General features: G+C 47.6%; 1 protein-coding gene across 4 annotated transcripts in view; it reads right to left on the minus strand.

Moving 5' to 3' along the window:
- The window catches only part of MGRN1 (mahogunin ring finger 1), a 48,958-nt gene that overhangs the window by 24,214 nt on the left and 8,002 nt on the right, over positions 1-16,742 (minus strand). For all 4 annotated transcript variants that reach the window (XR_009115314.1, XM_058035638.1, XM_058035640.1 and 1 more), the window contains exons 3-4: positions 14,523-14,611; positions 7,188-7,334 (exon numbers count right to left, since the gene is read on the minus strand). Coding sequence is in view for 3 of the 4 variants with exons in the window: in XM_058035638.1 (XP_057891621.1) it covers positions 7,188-7,334; positions 14,523-14,611 (236 nt within the window). In the remaining variant the exon portion in view is untranslated. The remainder of the gene's footprint in view (positions 1-7,187; positions 7,335-14,522; positions 14,612-16,742) is intronic.

The following is a 16,742-nucleotide window of genomic DNA, read 5'->3' on the forward strand; positions in this document are numbered from 1 at the left end:
TCAAAGAATAAAGGACAGCAGAGAAGCAACATGCTGCCTCTCTCTGCAGGAAGTGTGAAAGCTGAATGTTTGGGCTGCTGTTGTTCACACTGGATTGCTCAGGCCAGGCCTCCATCCAGAGGAGGACAAAACCACCTTGTGAGCACTGGGAGCTGATGACAGTGGAGAAGTGAGGGGGGTCTGTCCTATAAGGTCAGGAGCACACAGAAATCTTCTGTCACATTATTTTAAACCTGTTTGTTTGCTCAGGTACCCCTGACAGCATGAGAATCACAAGCAGCCTGAGGTACCCCACTGCTGGTGGCAGCAGCAGCCCTCAGCTCTGTCCTCAGGGGTCATGCAGCCCATCTCCTGTGAGCTCTGTGACACATCTTTATTCACAAAAAGCAAACTTCACTCTGCACTGACTCCTTCTTCCCACATGTCTAAAGCCAGCTGTGTATCAGAGAACCAGCAGATAGATAAGAGGCCTGTGACTATATCCCAGTGATTCCTGACAGAACTGGAACAAACTAAAATTATTCCCCAGTCTCACTTTTCCTCTGTCAGCTGAGAAGCACTCACTGCCTGCATGGAGAACTCAGTCTGTGGCACTGCAGACCCTAAGCAGCTCCCTAGTCAGAAGTGCCATGCAGAGTTTGGCTAAGCAGAACTAAACTTCTGTTGCTACATATTCACTGGGGTGTTTTCCCCTTCCTCATTCCTGGTGTGTGCCTGGGGAAGTTCTCAGCAGGGCACCAGTGCCAGCTCCTGCAGATTTCCCCACTGCTGTGCTCCCTTCTCAGCTGTGCCTGGCACTGGGGCTGTGCTGGGCAGTCTAAGGGCAGCTCCTGCTCCTGCTCCCACTGGGACCCCTGACTGAGAAGTGCCACACAGGGATCCTTGCCAGGCTGCCTGACTTACACAGAGCACTGTGCAGACCCCATTCCTCAGGAAAAGCAGGATGTAAGGAGCAATGTTGCAACTAGAAATGGCTGAGAGAATCTGTGCTTTGAAGATCCTGTAGCCAAAACAAGAATTCTCTCTCTTTAGCAGCAGCTAAACGTGTTTCATGGCAATCTGTAGTGAACTAAGGACCAGGAGAGATCCAGAGGCTACTCAGGAAACAATTCTGTCACTGCCACAGTCTGTGACTGCCTGGCAGCTCCATGTTCTCTTACAGGTGATGAGGAAGGAGTTAGTCAAGCTCTGCTGGTGTTCAAAGGGACAGGAGGTGATGTGGAACAAGCATCCCCTGCTCCTCTCTCCCACCTGCTCATTCCCCTTTCATCTGAGGAGGATCCCACAGGTCAGCTTTTGGGGAAGAGGGAAGCTGAGCAAATGTTTCAACTCTAAGTGATTTTTACTGATAACAGAAACACTACCAAACTAGAGAATTAGACAAGATCCACCCCACAGAGGCTCCCACAAGGAGCTTGGAGGTTACCCAGGTGCTAAGGCATTGCAATCTCTGAGAGTCTTCTCTTCCCCTCCTGCTTCCTTCAGGACTGAGTCTCCACTCCAAGCAAGGCAAAGACAACCCCCTCCCCACACAGCTGAAACCCCAGTGCCCAGATTCCCCCCCAGCCCCTGCAGAGCTCTCTTATAAACCACCCTTCCAGCTCCAGCCAGGCTTCAGAGCTCACACAACAGCTACACACAGAGGCACAAAGGCCACAGCTCTTAAGACAGACAGAGGGTTTGTGTGCTTGCTGCAATCTATAGAATTTGGCTCTCCATCCTGTGAACTCTGCACACTCCAGTGTTGCCTTGGGGACTGGTGTGTGCCTGGATCAAAGCCACAAAGGCTGTTCCTATAGCAAAACCCAGCACTCGCCTCTGATTTCTTCACACAGAAGAAACCTCTGCACAAAGAATTCATATTAATCACCACAGCCAAAAGCAGCAAGAGCACCTTTCAAAGGCCCTGAGCAGACAGAGGCTATTAAATAACCAAAGGGATAGCTGAGTGCCTCGGTCTCCTACACAGGCTTGAATGAAAACAGCCGTGTGCTGATTTGGATTTCATTTTGAGACCCAACTCCTCCAACTTCCACACCAGGCAGAGCAGGGAATCATTGCAGGGTCATGTCCCCCATCAGCTCAGGAAACTGTGGGAGGAGGTTTGGGATGAGTGTAGTGGGCATTGCAAAACAAACAAGGAAATGGGGTTTATTTTTTTAATAAATCCATTTGCACATCAGCAACACAAACAGCACAGCCCCGGAAAGGGCAAGGATTGCAGAGCTAGACTGACCTATTTTCATTCTGTTTTCTCTTTATAGTGAGAAAATAGAACTTGGCAACAGCACTGGGATATGGGAGAGAATCTTTTGTGTCCAAAAAGGAAGATGCTTTTCATAAGAATGGGCTGCAAGGCTCCAAGCTCTCACGTCATATTTATCATGAGCTCCTCATCTGCCTGGATTGCTCATGCCTTCAGAACTGGCTCTTTTAAGTGCTTCCAGCTCCAGGCTTGGTTTGACTTCTTCCCCTGAGGAAAGAACTGCTGCTGTCATGTTTGAACTGCACAATCCTTCCTGCTCGTCAGCAGGACACCTACAGCTGCAACAGTCCCAGGGGCCCTGCCAGGAGCAGGCTAATGGTGTGCACATCCAGGATTCTGCCACACAAGGCAGGGAGGCACTCATAAAAAGAGAATACAAATATCCCTGCAGCCTGCTCCAAAAACACACTTGTCTCCCAAACCAGGGGATCTAAGGTACAAACACATGAACCAGTTACTGCAGGAGGAGGCAGGCTACAACTGGGAGTCTTTGAACTATTCTCTGTGAGCTGCTGCCAGCCCCACAATGGAAATGCAATGCAGAGTACCCTCTCCTTTATCTTGGAGGGAAATTACATTATTACTAGTGAGCAGTTGAGGCACAGCTCACACACCTCCATGTTTCTCCTGATTTCCAAAACTAGAGAAAATGGACACAGCCAGAAAAAGAAATAAAATTGAAGATACTGAGGGGAGGGTCTTGAGCTGTTCAGAGGCAGGTCAGTGCTAATTCCTTGCCACTAAAGAGATTTGGACATTGGTAGATCTTTTACCCTTGGGACAATGCACTAGCTCATCCTCTGAGAACTGATCTCACCACAAGTAACCAAGCAAAAGGCACTTCAAAGGTGAGAGGAGCAGTCCTCTCCAGATTTAAACTCATTTCTGTTTCATCCAAAAGGCTTCTACACATATCTGCACTAGCACCAGAAAGTGCAAGGTGCTTCCCCTGGGCATGGGGCTGCAGAGGTGAGCACACCTTTACAATCACCTACACAATCACCTTCCCCAGACCTTGCTGCTCACCTGTGCTCCCACAAAAGTGATGACACAGCTCCCTGAGCTGTGAGTTCAGCAGTTCAGGACAAGAGGCAGGCAGCTGTTGGCAGCTCTGTGTTCCCAGGATCTTGGCTAGGAAATACTGCAGCTGAGTGTATCTCCCAGCACAATTACCTGGGAAAGTCTGCTGAACTTACTTTGAGACAGGTCAGGACAGGACTGACAAAGCCACCAGCTTTTAAATGGAGCCCAAATAACTGCAGGAGGAAGCTCCTTGGCTTGCAGAAAGGCTTCCCCTTGGTCATGGAAACCAGCTGATCCCAAAGCCAGGCCCAACACAGTGCTGTGGCTCTCAGGTGAGCAGAGGCTCCACAACAAGCAGAGGCACTGCTCAGGGAGAGCCACCCTCCCTTCCCTTCCCTTCCTTCCCCTCCCTGCTCTCACCCCAAAGGGCATGACCATGACCACAACCACATTGCTGGCAGGAGTTTTGCAGGAGTGCTGATACTATCAGGATCAGTGGCTGTTCCAGCAGGGAAGCAGGAATAACTTGTTTAGCACTTCTAAGGAGCCATGCTGCAGGCTGAGAGCTGGGAGAAAATTCCTGCTTTTCACAGGGAGACAGAAAGTTTCTCCCATTTTATGATTCAGCATTGATTTAGGAGAGTGGAAAAAAAAAAAGGTGTTTTATTTTAAAGATTTTAAAGAGCATCTTCATCCCAATCAAGTGCAATAGAAGAAGTGTTGAATTGATACACAGGACAGCTTTTGCACATGCTTGTTCCATGAATGCAGCTGTTAGCACCAAAAGAGATTGAGGAAAAGGAAAATCCACCAGCCCAGGCAGGGAAAGCTGCATTCCTGTTAGTGCACTGAAATGCACTGCTCCACTCAGAGCTCTAAGAATGCAGCCCAGATTTTTTTTTTCCACTAGAATTTGAAAAGAATAAATCAAAGTAATTACAGCATTGCCCTTACAGAATTGCTTTGCAAAGCTGAAATCAGAGCTGCAAAAGGTTTTTACTAGCAGCCAGCAAATCCAGAGAAGCAGAGATGCCTACTTGGGCAGCTGCACTGGCCCCAAGACGTGCTTCAGGAGCCACTTCCACATGGAAAAATAGCCTGGGTTGAATTAAAGCAGCTTATAAAGTCTATATTTGTATCTGACTTCCCCCTACACATCTGCACGAAATCAGGATCATGCCTTCCAAAAAGTTCCCTGGCTCCTGGTGCAGCCCCTGCACCCACATTTACATAACATTTATTGTTCAAGCAGCCCAGAGCAGGCACAGGCAGTTCATCATTTCTGTATTTTGGAGAATAAAGTGTGATTTATTAAATGAAAGGCTACAAGTGGAAGAAAGAGCTGAATGTGGGTACTTTGACCTTTTAGAAGGTTCAGTGCACCAGGGACTGCTGCCACCCCAGTAGGACAGCACAGAACCATTGGCTAATTTTTCATTAGTGGGGAAATCACTGCTGATCCTGGTTTCATGCAGAGGGCTCAGGAACACAGGCTTCAGCTCTGCCATCTAACAGAGATCCCTCTCTCACTGAACCATGGACAGGGTGGATTAAAATAATTCACATTAAAAAAAATTCTTGGAAATCAACAGCTCTGATCATGTTCAGAAACTCTTATCTAGGAATTGTTCAAAATTAATGTAAAGGCCATTGGGTAGTTCATGTTTGCTGCACAAGTTTTAAAGGACAGATAACAGCACTGGTGATAGTCAGTGGCTCAGTGAATGGCACTAAATTTCAGAAAAAAGTGTTCTTAAGTGAACCAAAACCTGTGTTTTCTTCCTCCAACCAACCAGCCAAGAGCAGAGCTACTGAAAGTTACAGAGGACTGAAAACACTCTCTGTGTGGTTATATTTGGTAACTAAAACAATTCTATTAAGCAATTATTCTTCAAGGTACAACTGTACAAGAGAGTCTCTTAAGAGTCCAACATGAGCAGTTTAAGCAACAAGAACAAACACTGCTGCTCTTGGGTCACTCAGGTACAATTCCAGCCCAACACAGCCTGGTTCAAGACATGGGCTAAAAAAAAAAATAATTAAAATGTTTCTTTTTAGAATAACTTTGGGTTATTGCCACTTTGGCATAAAATGAAAAAGTGGGAGTCTGAAAAAGAGATTTTAAACTATATGGATATTCTTTACAGACTGTGGCATAAAAAATGCAACACAAGGTTTGATATGAAGCTCACTGTGCTGCAGATGCAGATGTTTCATTGCTACTGACCAGTGACAATGAAATTCTCCTTCAGGGTAAACCAACAGGGGAAAACAAGATTAAAATCAATGATTTAAACCAAGCCTTACTGATTTAAGCCATAGCTTGAGTCTAGCAATGTAAATACATCCACCCTGGCCATAGAGGCCCTCAGCTCTCCCCATCAGCCCATGGATGGTTTCCTTCTGAGGTCACAACCCAGGGAACACTGCAGGGCAGCACCAGGGACACTGGGCACCTCTCCACGTTGTACCTGGTAGGGAAAGAGGACTTCAATCTCCAAGGCTGCCATTCCAACACCTTCACTAGCACTAAATTCACAGGAAACCTAAGGACCTAAGAGACAGAACATGGAAACTTCATCAGGATTTCTAAAGCTGCATTCAGCTCTGCTCTGGAAAAGCTGGATCTAAACACAAAGTGTATTCAGTTTGTTGAGAGAGAATTTTCAAGCACTTTAAAAAGGAGCTCCTTTATTACCTCCCCAAAGTAAAGGCAGCCATAAGCATCAGTAGAAGAAGGGAAAGGGGTCTAAACAAAAATTCTGGATCAGGGTATTCTCCAGTTTGAAGGAATGCATATCTGGATTGGAGGACTGAGCCACTCTCATTCCTAAAAATACACTATTCATTGATCATTAGTGGGATGTTTGTACTCTGCATAAACAAAGAAGCCCTGTCATGGTTTGCCATAGATATTTCTCCCTGCTGAAGCCTCTGCAGGTCCCTTCAACCAAGGCAAAGTTTAGCCCCAGCTCCAGAGCATCACTGCAGAAGCCATCAGCACTATGTCCAGGAGCCTCTGGTCAGCCAAAAGCCTCTGCTAGAGGAAGCCAAGAGCTTCTGCAGCCTGAATCTTCCTTTACCCCTGGAGCCAAAGGAATTCTTTGTCCCATGGCCATTGAAGTGCACCATACCATAGCAGCAGCTCACATCAGCAGAGCACATTCCAGCCACCTTTGTCTGAACATAGAGAGGAATTTTTTCATACAACACTTGTGTTGACTGGAATGGTTTAAAGGTGCTGATTTAGATAAAAAGGTTTTCAATTCTGGAGGGATGTACTATCAGGATATGAGAAGGTTCCCACAGATGACATTTTGGTCATTCTTTCCACAGCTAACCACAGACTAATGTGTACATGGCAGGAAACACACACAGACAGGGCTGCAGGAAGTAAATCCTCTCCCCTCTCCCAACAGCCAGTGCTGAGCTGGGCATTTTTCCCAAAATGGGATTTGGGTGGGCCTCAATGCCACAGACTCACTCTGGTAATGTCAGACTGAACTTTACTTTGGTGGCCCAGATGCTCCTGTCACAGGAACACAGAAAGGCAGTGAACTGGGTGATCTAGGGGAAAAAATAGGCAGCATTTGAAGGGAAGGGTGGTTGGGTTTTTAATTTCACACAACACTTCCCTGACAAAACATACAGCTGTGAGTTCCTCTCCTTTGCTGCACACAGAATGGTTTCCCTATACCTAAACTAAAAAGGGAACAAGAGAAGATATTGGCTGTGTGAGGGAATTGAAAGTAACATTCAAAATCATCAGGAAAAAAAGAGAAATTTCCGACTCTACCACGTGTGGCAGCCCTGCCTCAGGGGTGATAAATGAGAGGTGTTTGAGAGCTCATCATCCCAGCTGCTGTGCCCCTCCTGTGCCCACCAGCCCAGGACTTACACGGCCATGCCACCAACAAACTCCTCTGTGGCCTGGCAGTAGATTGTGATGGCAACACGGGCATCTGCATCAAAGGTGAACTCCAGGCTGTACAGCACCTTCTGCTTCCCATTCTCCTCAGTGGGGCTGTCAACATCATCTTTGTACCTGAAAGGCAATGCCACAGGATTAGAACACATCTTATGAGGTATCAACAACATCACTCTGGAAATAGAGACAAGAGTACTCCAGCCTTGGTGTTCCAGGCAGTCAAAGCAGCCTGGGCTTCCACCTTGGGCTTCCCAGATTTCCATTCTTTCCCCTGAGGAAGGTTCTTCCAAGATGAGACTGAAGTTAGTGAAGTGAATTAATTATGGTGTTAAGGGGTCTCACCCAGCCCTACAGGGCCAGGACACAGAATGACATTCAGGATCTGTGCCAGGACACAGAATGACATTCAGGATCTCCCTTTCTTCTCTCAAATGCTGAGGAGAAGAAACATCCTCCTTCCTTTCACATCTTCACATTAGGCTCAGTATTTGGGCTAAAGAAATCCTGCATGGACTTGAGAAATCTGAAGTGTAATTCTTTTAACTCTGCAATGAAATGGTGAGAGGCAAAAAAACCCAAGGTCTCTGTAACACAAAGAACTCCTGAAGCTCAGCAAAAGGTACCTCCAGTATCACACAGAAGATGACATTTAGCTCAGAAAACATCCAGATATAAGAACTTCAAACACCTTTAAATGTACAAATGATCAACTAAACCTCTGGTGCTGTGAGGGAGTTCACATGCATTTATTGTATGAACACAAATTAACAGATCCAACTGCAAACAGACACATGATAACCAATAGAATGAGAAGTTATTTCAATTAATGTAAAAGCCTAATTTGGCTACAAGTTCCTGCACAGCTGGATCCCACTGTGTGATCACCACTGGCAGGGTCACTCCTTTGCCCTACTGCAGGAAAAGGCAGAAATCCATTGAAGAAGAGGTCTGAGGCATCTCAGGGGCACTGAGCTGTGGCCATGGGCACCTACAGAGTGCCAGAAGTAGCCAGAGAAACCAGATCTTGGAGCAAGTAGCCAACACACCACATCACACGAAAATTACAGTGTTGATGGGATATCCTGAGAGGGGAGGGACCCCCAGGGATCATCCAGTCCCACCCCTGGCCCTGCACAGACCCCCCAGCACCCCCACCCTGTGCCTGGGCACTGTCCAAGCTCTCCTGGAGCTCTGGCAGCCCCGGGGCTGTGCCCATTCCCTGGGGAGCCTGGGCAGTGCCAGCACCTCTGGGGGAAGAACCTTTCCCAAAATCCAGCCTGGCCCTGCCCTGCCCAGCTCCAGCCATTCCCTGTCCCTGTCCCAGGGATCAGAGCTGCCCCTGGGGAGGAGCTGCAGCCCCCCCTGAGCTCTGCCCTCAGTCTCCTCCTCTCCTGAGCTGTCCAAGCTCTCCCTGCCTCAAAGAGCAAAGTGACAGACAATGGATGTGATTCACTGGCAGGGCAGCAGCAGATTCTCCATAAATTCAAATCCCATGACCACAGGGACCAGTGTGAGCTCAGGCTCTGTGTGGGAATGGTGAGGGCAGCAAGGCTGCCTGTGAGAGGTGTAACAGCACTGACCTGTCACCCAGCTCCAGCCCCACTTGTTCATCAGTAATACCTTAATTGCTGTGATGGCTGGGTCGCAGCCAAGCAGCTGAACTATTCAGGAAAAGCCAGGCACCCTCTCTGTCTTCACAGTATCAGCCTCTCCCCTCACTAAACAGCCCTGATGAATACACTGTACTGTCAAAAATACCCAGAAATGGGTCAGACATACCTCTATAATTCAATCTAAAATTGTCAAGGGAATCCTTGTTTATCAAGTTCACTGACATACAACAGCTGCTGCCTAATTAAGAGGGTTCCAGCTTGAATTTTTTTTAACCCCACACTGAACAAGAATGAAATGTTCAGTTTCAGTAATTTAATACAGAAGGTGCAAAATAAAATTTAAGAGCAGTAGAATCAAATACCCAACACATGTACTTGTACTAATGTAACCCCTAACTAATGGCACACACCCACATTCCTGTCTGAAGGGCTTGGAGAGGCTTTGGCCAGAGGTTCACCTAGGTCAGGGCAGCAAATCAAGCTAAAAATACCCAACATGCCAGTATAAAAAAAAAATAAATCCCAAGAATTGGAGTGTTAACATCTGCAGAAACCTGGACACAATACACAGTACAGAGCAAGATGGGATTTTCACACAAGCTAGTTGCACACAAAGTGAAAATCATGGCATTGGAGGCTGTAAAGAAGAAACACTGGCCAGAAGGGCAGATTTATCTAAAGAACACAGGAACTATCAGCATTTAGTGCTGGACTGACCCAAGAACACAGATGGCAACAACCCACTCACAATGTTGTGTGTGCCTAAGAGAGCAGCAGCACAAGTCACCTCTTGCTGGGCTGCACTCTGTGGATCTGAGGTTCAGTGAAGGATCCAGGCTAGGACAGACTTGGCACCTCTTCCAGAAGCAGCAGGGTGGGAGAACCAGCACCTCTTGCAGGCAGAGGCTCCTTCAGCCTCACCTCATGCACAGGTAGGTATTAAATAGAGCACAGCACATGTGACAGCTCCAGCACAGACTGGGATACCTGAGACAGCACCAAGTAACAATGGGGACAGCTGGGCATGGGGCAGCTCTCACACAAACACATCCCTGGCACAATCACTGCCTGATTTGTCTTCTCAGGGAAGTCACAAAAAGCACCCAGATCACCCTCCTGCTCCCAGCCTCACCCTGCAGCTCTCTGTCAGCACTCAGAATGTGCTTCCATCCTTCCAAGGAGATAAGGGGTTAAAGTCAGACTAGATCTGTTGCCCTGGGAAACCACTGAGGGGCCACTGCAGTGCCTGGAGGGAAGGTTTGTGAAGGATGCAGGGAGGAGAGGCTGAGCCTTGCCTGCCTGAACAGCACCACTGAGCAGAGGGCAGGGTACAAGTGCCTAAAAGGTGACAGTCACAGCAAGGCTGTGCCCTCCTGCTGCTGCTGGAGGGACAGAAAATCATTCACAACCTTCAGTACCTGAACAGTACAGAAAGATGCAGAGAGACTGGAGATTGATAAGGCAAGGGGGAATGGCTTCACACTGACAGAGGCAGGGTTAGATCAGACATGAGGAGGAAATTCTTCCCAGTGAGGGGGCTGAGTCCCTGGCACAGGGTGCCCAGAGCAGCTGTGGCTGCCCCTGGATCCCTGGCAGTGCCAAGACCAGGCTGGGCAGGGCTGGGAGCAGCCTGGGACAGTGGGAGGTGTCCCTGACATGGCAGGGGTGGAAGGAGATGAACTTTGAGGTCCCTTCCAACCCAAACCAGTCTGGGATTCTATGAACTGCCACAGAGCAAAGAGTTCAGGTGAGAAACACCTGCACAGATGGTAACTGGCCTGAGGAACAGGCAAAGCCTACTGTGGTGCCTACTTTGAGAGGCAGAGACATCTCATGTGCTATTACCACACCTGAGTGGGTCACAGCTGGTGAGAGAGAGACGGTGAATCTTGTTTCTTGAATCAGAAGGCTGATTTATTAAGATATTATATATAATACATTATTACTATACTAATAGAATATAGAGAGAGGTTTGCAGAGCAGCTAGGCTAGGCTAAGAATAGATAGAAAAGAATCTATAACAAAGTTGTGTTCAAGGACTCAGTCCCCTGGCTTGCACTGGTGATTGGCCCTTAATTATAAACACAGAACATGAACCAATCACCAATCAAAATAGGTGCCCCTGTTGCATTCCCCAGCAGCTGATAATAATTGTTTACCTTGTCTTCTGAGGCCTCTGGCCTCCAGAAGACGCAGAAATCCAAAAGAAAGGATTTCTGTGGAGAAATGTCTGCGACAATGTGCCACCTTAAGGTGCAGGAATGGTGGGATGTAACATCAGGGAAGTAACAGGACAAAAATCACACATTTTGCATCCCTCTTTCTTTGAAGGAGATGTGGCAGACAAGGAGGTGGTTCAGGTGCTTCAAGAGCTCGTCTGTCTCCACCTGCACTTGAATTTTGCAGTGTCCATGTGGGGTGGTCACAGAAGCATGCACAGATTTGGGAACCAGTGACTTTGCTGGATGTGCCTCTGGGTCATGCACAGAGGTGCATCAGAGCCTTCACAATCACAGGTACAGAGGAAAGAGACTGACCACCTTGGAGAACAAACAGCTGATCCAACGTTTTGATGCAACAAGCAAAGCAGGATGACCAAGGGAGCTGAGGCCACCTGGTCTGACATCACTCCTGGATAAAACAATGGAAAGGTTGGAGCTTTTTATTGTCTGTTAAAGAATTAAAAGATAAAAATATAATGAACAGCAGCCACGACAGTTTTATAGAACTAGGTTGAGCAAAACCAAATTTCATCCTTTGAGAAGATTCAAAAGTCTGACCAACCCAGCAGACATGCAGGATAAATGTTAAATATCCCTTGACTGAGTGAGATCTGCATTTACCCAGTGCTTGAGCAGGCAATAAATGAGAGCAGAATTAGTGACACCTCTGTCAACACTGCCTTCCACAGGGGAAAGCATCACCAAACACAGGGGTTCTGCAAAGATCTGTCCAGTTTAACACCATCCAGGCTACAGAGCAGGCAGTCCCAGCCCCTCACCACCTCCAGCACAGGATGAACAGATCCAAGGACCAAGATCAGCCCCCTGTGCTGCAGAGGGAAGGGTTTTCCTTTCTCTCACTCCCTGCAACTCACCTGTCTCCCCCCTCAGCCCCCATCATCCACCCCTCTCAGGCCCTCATCCAAAACACTCCATGACTATTCTCCATGACACTCCTGATGCTTCAGACACACTCCCAAACCACCACAGCTGCTGATTCCTTCAATGCTTTTGTTGCTGTCCAAAGCCCAGAAGCTGAAGCAGAGAAGCTGCCCCAGGGTGCAAGAACAAATATTGTGTCCTGAGCTGGTCTTCCTCCTGCAGCTGGAAGTGCCTTCAGGAGAAGAAGGAACAGCCAGTGCCAGCACAACAGCTACTGGAGCTCCAAAACAAAGCTTCCAATCCAAGGCTAAATGTGGGACACAAGAAAAATAGAAGGAAGCCTTTCTCAGTGAGTGGTTAACAGCAAAATTCCTGCTACCCTGCTCTGAGGCTCACAGTCTCTTCCTGCCAGAGATCAAAAAATCACACGTGACATTGAAGACTCAGAACTTCAACACCAATATACACAGATTTATTGTTTATCCTGTCAAAATTCAGGATCTGGCAAAGCTCAGAATTTTGTCTGGTCAGAGCTGGGCAAGAAGGCCAGAGTGGACACTTCCCTATATTCCTCCATGGCACCTCTCCTGTGAGGAGAAGCTGAGAGAGTTTGTATTGCTCAGCCTGGAGAGGAGAAGGTTCCAGAGAGAACTCAGAGCCCTTGCAGTGCCTAAAGGGGCTCCAGGAGAGCTGCAGAGGGACTTTCAACAGGGGCCTGGAGTGACAGGACAAGGGGCAATGGCTTCTCACTGCCAGAGGGCAGGATTGAATGGGATATTGGGAAGAAATTCTTCCCTGTGAGGGTGGTGAGGCACAGGATGCTCAGAGAAGCTGTGGCTGCTCCTGAATCCCTGAAATGTCCAAGGCCAGGATGGACAGGGCATGGAGCAGCCTGGGACAGTGGAAGGTGTCCCTGCCCATGGGACAGCAGGTGGAACAAGATGGTCTTTGAGGTCCTTTCCAACCCAAACCAGTCTGGGATTCTATGAAAAAGCTTATGGGGGATGTTACCATCAGAACATACACTCAGAACTTTGCACCTGGACACTTGGCTCAGTACCATTGTATTTGGTGGAGGATGTGGTAAATTGACCAGCTCTGGAAAGAACGTGCAAAGCTCAACCACTGGCTGTGAATAAGCCAGGCTGGAGAGGCACAGAGTGTCCTTCACAGGCACAGAGGGAGGAAGACAAAGCCTCTGGGCCAGAAGAGCACAAGACAGAATGTACCCTTGGGGACTGCCAATTAAAACCTCATTTTGGGTCCACATCAGTGCAAAATTCAATAGAGTCATGTTGGCAGTGTTGTCGTCAGCACTGACACAGCAGCAGCAGCACAGGAGCCTGTGAGAGCTCATGAGGCACAAAAAGAACTGCAAGTACCAGGAATTGGAGGGATGAAAACCCAGATACTGTCAACATGGACACTACATTCCAAATAGCACTCCAAATAGTCCAGAGCTGCAGCTCTGGGAGATGGGACGTGAGCACAGAGAGCAGAATGACAGAACTATATGTACAAACCACACCAACTGCTCTATTCACAGCCAGGCCCCTCTCAGGGAAAAAGCCACTTCCCATTTGGCTTATGTTCCTTCTCTTTTTTCCTAGAGAAGTACTTCACCCTTGTGCTGAAACACCAAAGAGCTTTCAGAGCAGTTTACCAATGGTCACTTATTTGGAAGCTCCATCAGCTTTGAAACCACAGGTTTTACTCATTTAAAACAAAACAAAACAAACAAAAAAACCCACATCTGTTTTCACATAAAAACAAACTGAGGGGTTTTGGTTATGACTCCAAGTGCTCATGTTACACCAGGCTCTCAGAGCCACCTTGGCTGGGAGCTGCAGCTGGAGCCCTGCCAGAGCTCCAGCCCCAGACACAGAATCCAGAGTGACTCCAGCCAGGATGGTTGGGGAAGGCTCTGCCTGGACATGTGCCCAGAGCTCAGACCCAAACAAAGCACTGAATGCTGGGCCCTGTACCTCAGCCATCTGCTGGAAAGGGGACAGCTGCAGGTCTGAGTGTGAGCCAGTGCTTTAATCCAGCTCTGCTGGTTCAGATCTCAGCATGGAGCAGTGAGAGCTACCATCCCCATGCCTGTCCTTCCCCCGTGCATGGGACACAAGCCACCTAAACAAATGCATAACACTGGGACCAAACTTCATCCTGGCAGCAAGAGAAACTGAGGAAGTTTCACTCAAGACCCATCAGCCTTCCAGGCCCGTGACTCGCACCAGAATCAGCTCCCTTCTGGCTTCTCCTTGCAGAGGAATGCAGGAAGGAATCTGTCTGTAAAGTTTATTGACCTGACTAATACCTTCCGCTGGTGCTAATGATTTCATGGCTTTGTTTACCCCTCCAGTCTGTCCTGCAGAAACAGACACATCACTGGTCCTGCTAGGAAACACAGATTGTTTGGATAAGGAGCACATAAACCACTTGAAAGCTCAAAAAGGAACACAGAAACATATCTAGCAACAAGGATCTGGATGTCAGCCATTCTCCAAAAGCTCACCAGTACAGTTTGGCTGTGGCTGAGAGGTCCCTGGGGTGAGTAAAATGAAAGGTTCAGGTGATGGCAGTACCTGACAAGTCGGAGAGAATCCTTGCGGATGTTCACCAAACTCCTCAGTGTCTTCACTGGCTCGTGTGGAGCTGGAGTGATGTAGGGAAACTGCAACAAAGAGGCAAATCATTCTTGTTATTACACTACAAATGTAGCAGCATGTTACCTAGCATGCAATTTACCCAAATCAAGAAGCACGTAGCTTTCAGGGTGTTCAGTACAGCAGCCACAAGGAACACCAAATTTTATTTACTGATAAACAGCAAATTTTATTTACTGATAAATCAAATGTGTTTCAGGGTGGAAATCCTGCCCTGGCCCAGCAACAGCTCATACTGGAAATGCACACTTTAAGAAAGACCTCATGAAAATGCCCTTTCTCTCAACCCTGAATTCTCAGTCAGGAAAGCCTTGCTCTCCCAAGCTTTTATTTCCACTAAAGAATCCACCTCCAGCTTGAGCAGAAGAAATGCAGCTCTTTCATGTGTACTGCAGCACGAAAGCAGTGATCTGACTGCTAATCAGCATGCTGAAGCCCTGGATTACTGGGGGAAACTCTTTTTATTCTGAAACAATGGGGCAAATGTTCTGGAAAAGAAAAGAGACAGGGATAGGGGGCCTCATTCTATTCTACAGTCAAGAAATCTTCCCTCACAGATTGTCCTTTAAATAGGGACAATAATGCTTCAGACTGTAATTCTCCTTAGTGGGCACAGGATCTCCAGTGAGAAATGCAAAGGAAACTGCTGATTGTGGTGATCACAACCTGTGCAGCTGCAGAGCTGCCTGCTGGGCACCAGGGACCACCAACACATTTCCTTAGAAATGAGGCAAAGCCTCCCTCACTCCAAAGCAAGAACTGGGCCCATGTCCAGAACACAGTACTGCTGCTCAGTGCTTGAGTGGGTTTTTTTTTTCTCTTTTTCCTTGAAGATTAATCAGAGCTGCCAAAGGGCTTTAACTTTACACAGGCAAACTATATTCCACAACAGCCTCCTTCTCTTGAACCCACTTGGCAAATGTCCCAGGGTGTTACTGGGCTCTCCCCCACTCCCCTCTGGAGAAATGATGAAACCCAGAGCTAGGATGGCAGCAAGGAAAGCAGGCTGAGCCATGCAGGCATTGCACTGTGCCAGCTCAGCCCTGCAGGGAGGGCACAGGGGATGTGGTGAGCACCCCAGGCCTGCCCAGCTCTGACACAACCACAGAGCTCCAGCTCAGGTCTCTCCTCCCTAATTCTGTTGCCCTTCCTGCTTAAACAAAGACTTTCCAGATTCCTCCTTGTCCATCCTGTGACTTGAGTGTGGTTCTAAATTATCAATGGCACAGGCTGAGGAGAAACTCAGAAAGCAGAACGTGCTTGTAACTGTTCCAATTCCAACTTGCCTCAGTTTCCCTCATCTGTAAAAGCAGGGTGATCCCAAACTGCCACCAAGCATTAGAAACATGAATTAATTAATGGTCACAGCTTTTCTGATGAGACATGCAGGTAATTAAATTAAATAATCAATTAAACTAGAACTGTGACTTCTAGGTCTCATTTTGATGTTTGGAAGCTGCAGAAATAACTAGGAAAAAAGTGAGCAAAGCAAGCAGCTCTTCCCTTTCCTCTCCAGCACTCAGAAAACATCTCCAAATGGCTCCTACTCTGTCACCTTTTGGTTCTTTTTAAGCAGTTCTGAGATGCAAGAGAAATCCAAAACATAACATTTTGCATAAAATTCCTGTCTTTCCCTCACAACAACGCTATTCTCTTTTTAAGAACAAGGCAAGCACTTGAGCAAGCAACTTTTCACAGTCTCACAGACATCTATGGGCCCAAAATTACATTATATTTTAGCTAGGAAAAGAGAAGGAGGGACTTTCTGAGCAGCCCACCTGGGTATAAAACCCACAAAATGTCAAGGTCTGTATTAACATTGCCCTACATCAGAGTGAGGCCACTCAGACACAGCAAACAGCAAATGCTGAACACAAAACCTGCCCAGGAGCCTTGGGAAGTTCAGGCTCTGCTTCCCAGCCCTCTCTGCAGCAGGTTTTACACTTGCTCAGGCAGGCAGGCAGAATTAGTCCCAAATTCTGTGCTACTCAGCCCCTGTTCTTCCTTCCCCACCACCAATTCCTTCTGTCCTGAGTGAAAATAAGCCTCCAAGGTGAATTCAGCCTCTCAGGAAAACTCAGCTTGCATCTGAACAGACTGGAATGACACTCCTCAATGTTTGTGCCACTCTCCTCTACA

This window comes from Melospiza georgiana, chromosome 16 (assembly GCF_028018845.1).
Source record: "Melospiza georgiana isolate bMelGeo1 chromosome 16, bMelGeo1.pri, whole genome shotgun sequence".
Taxonomy (NCBI): domain Eukaryota; kingdom Metazoa; phylum Chordata; class Aves; order Passeriformes; family Passerellidae; genus Melospiza; species Melospiza georgiana.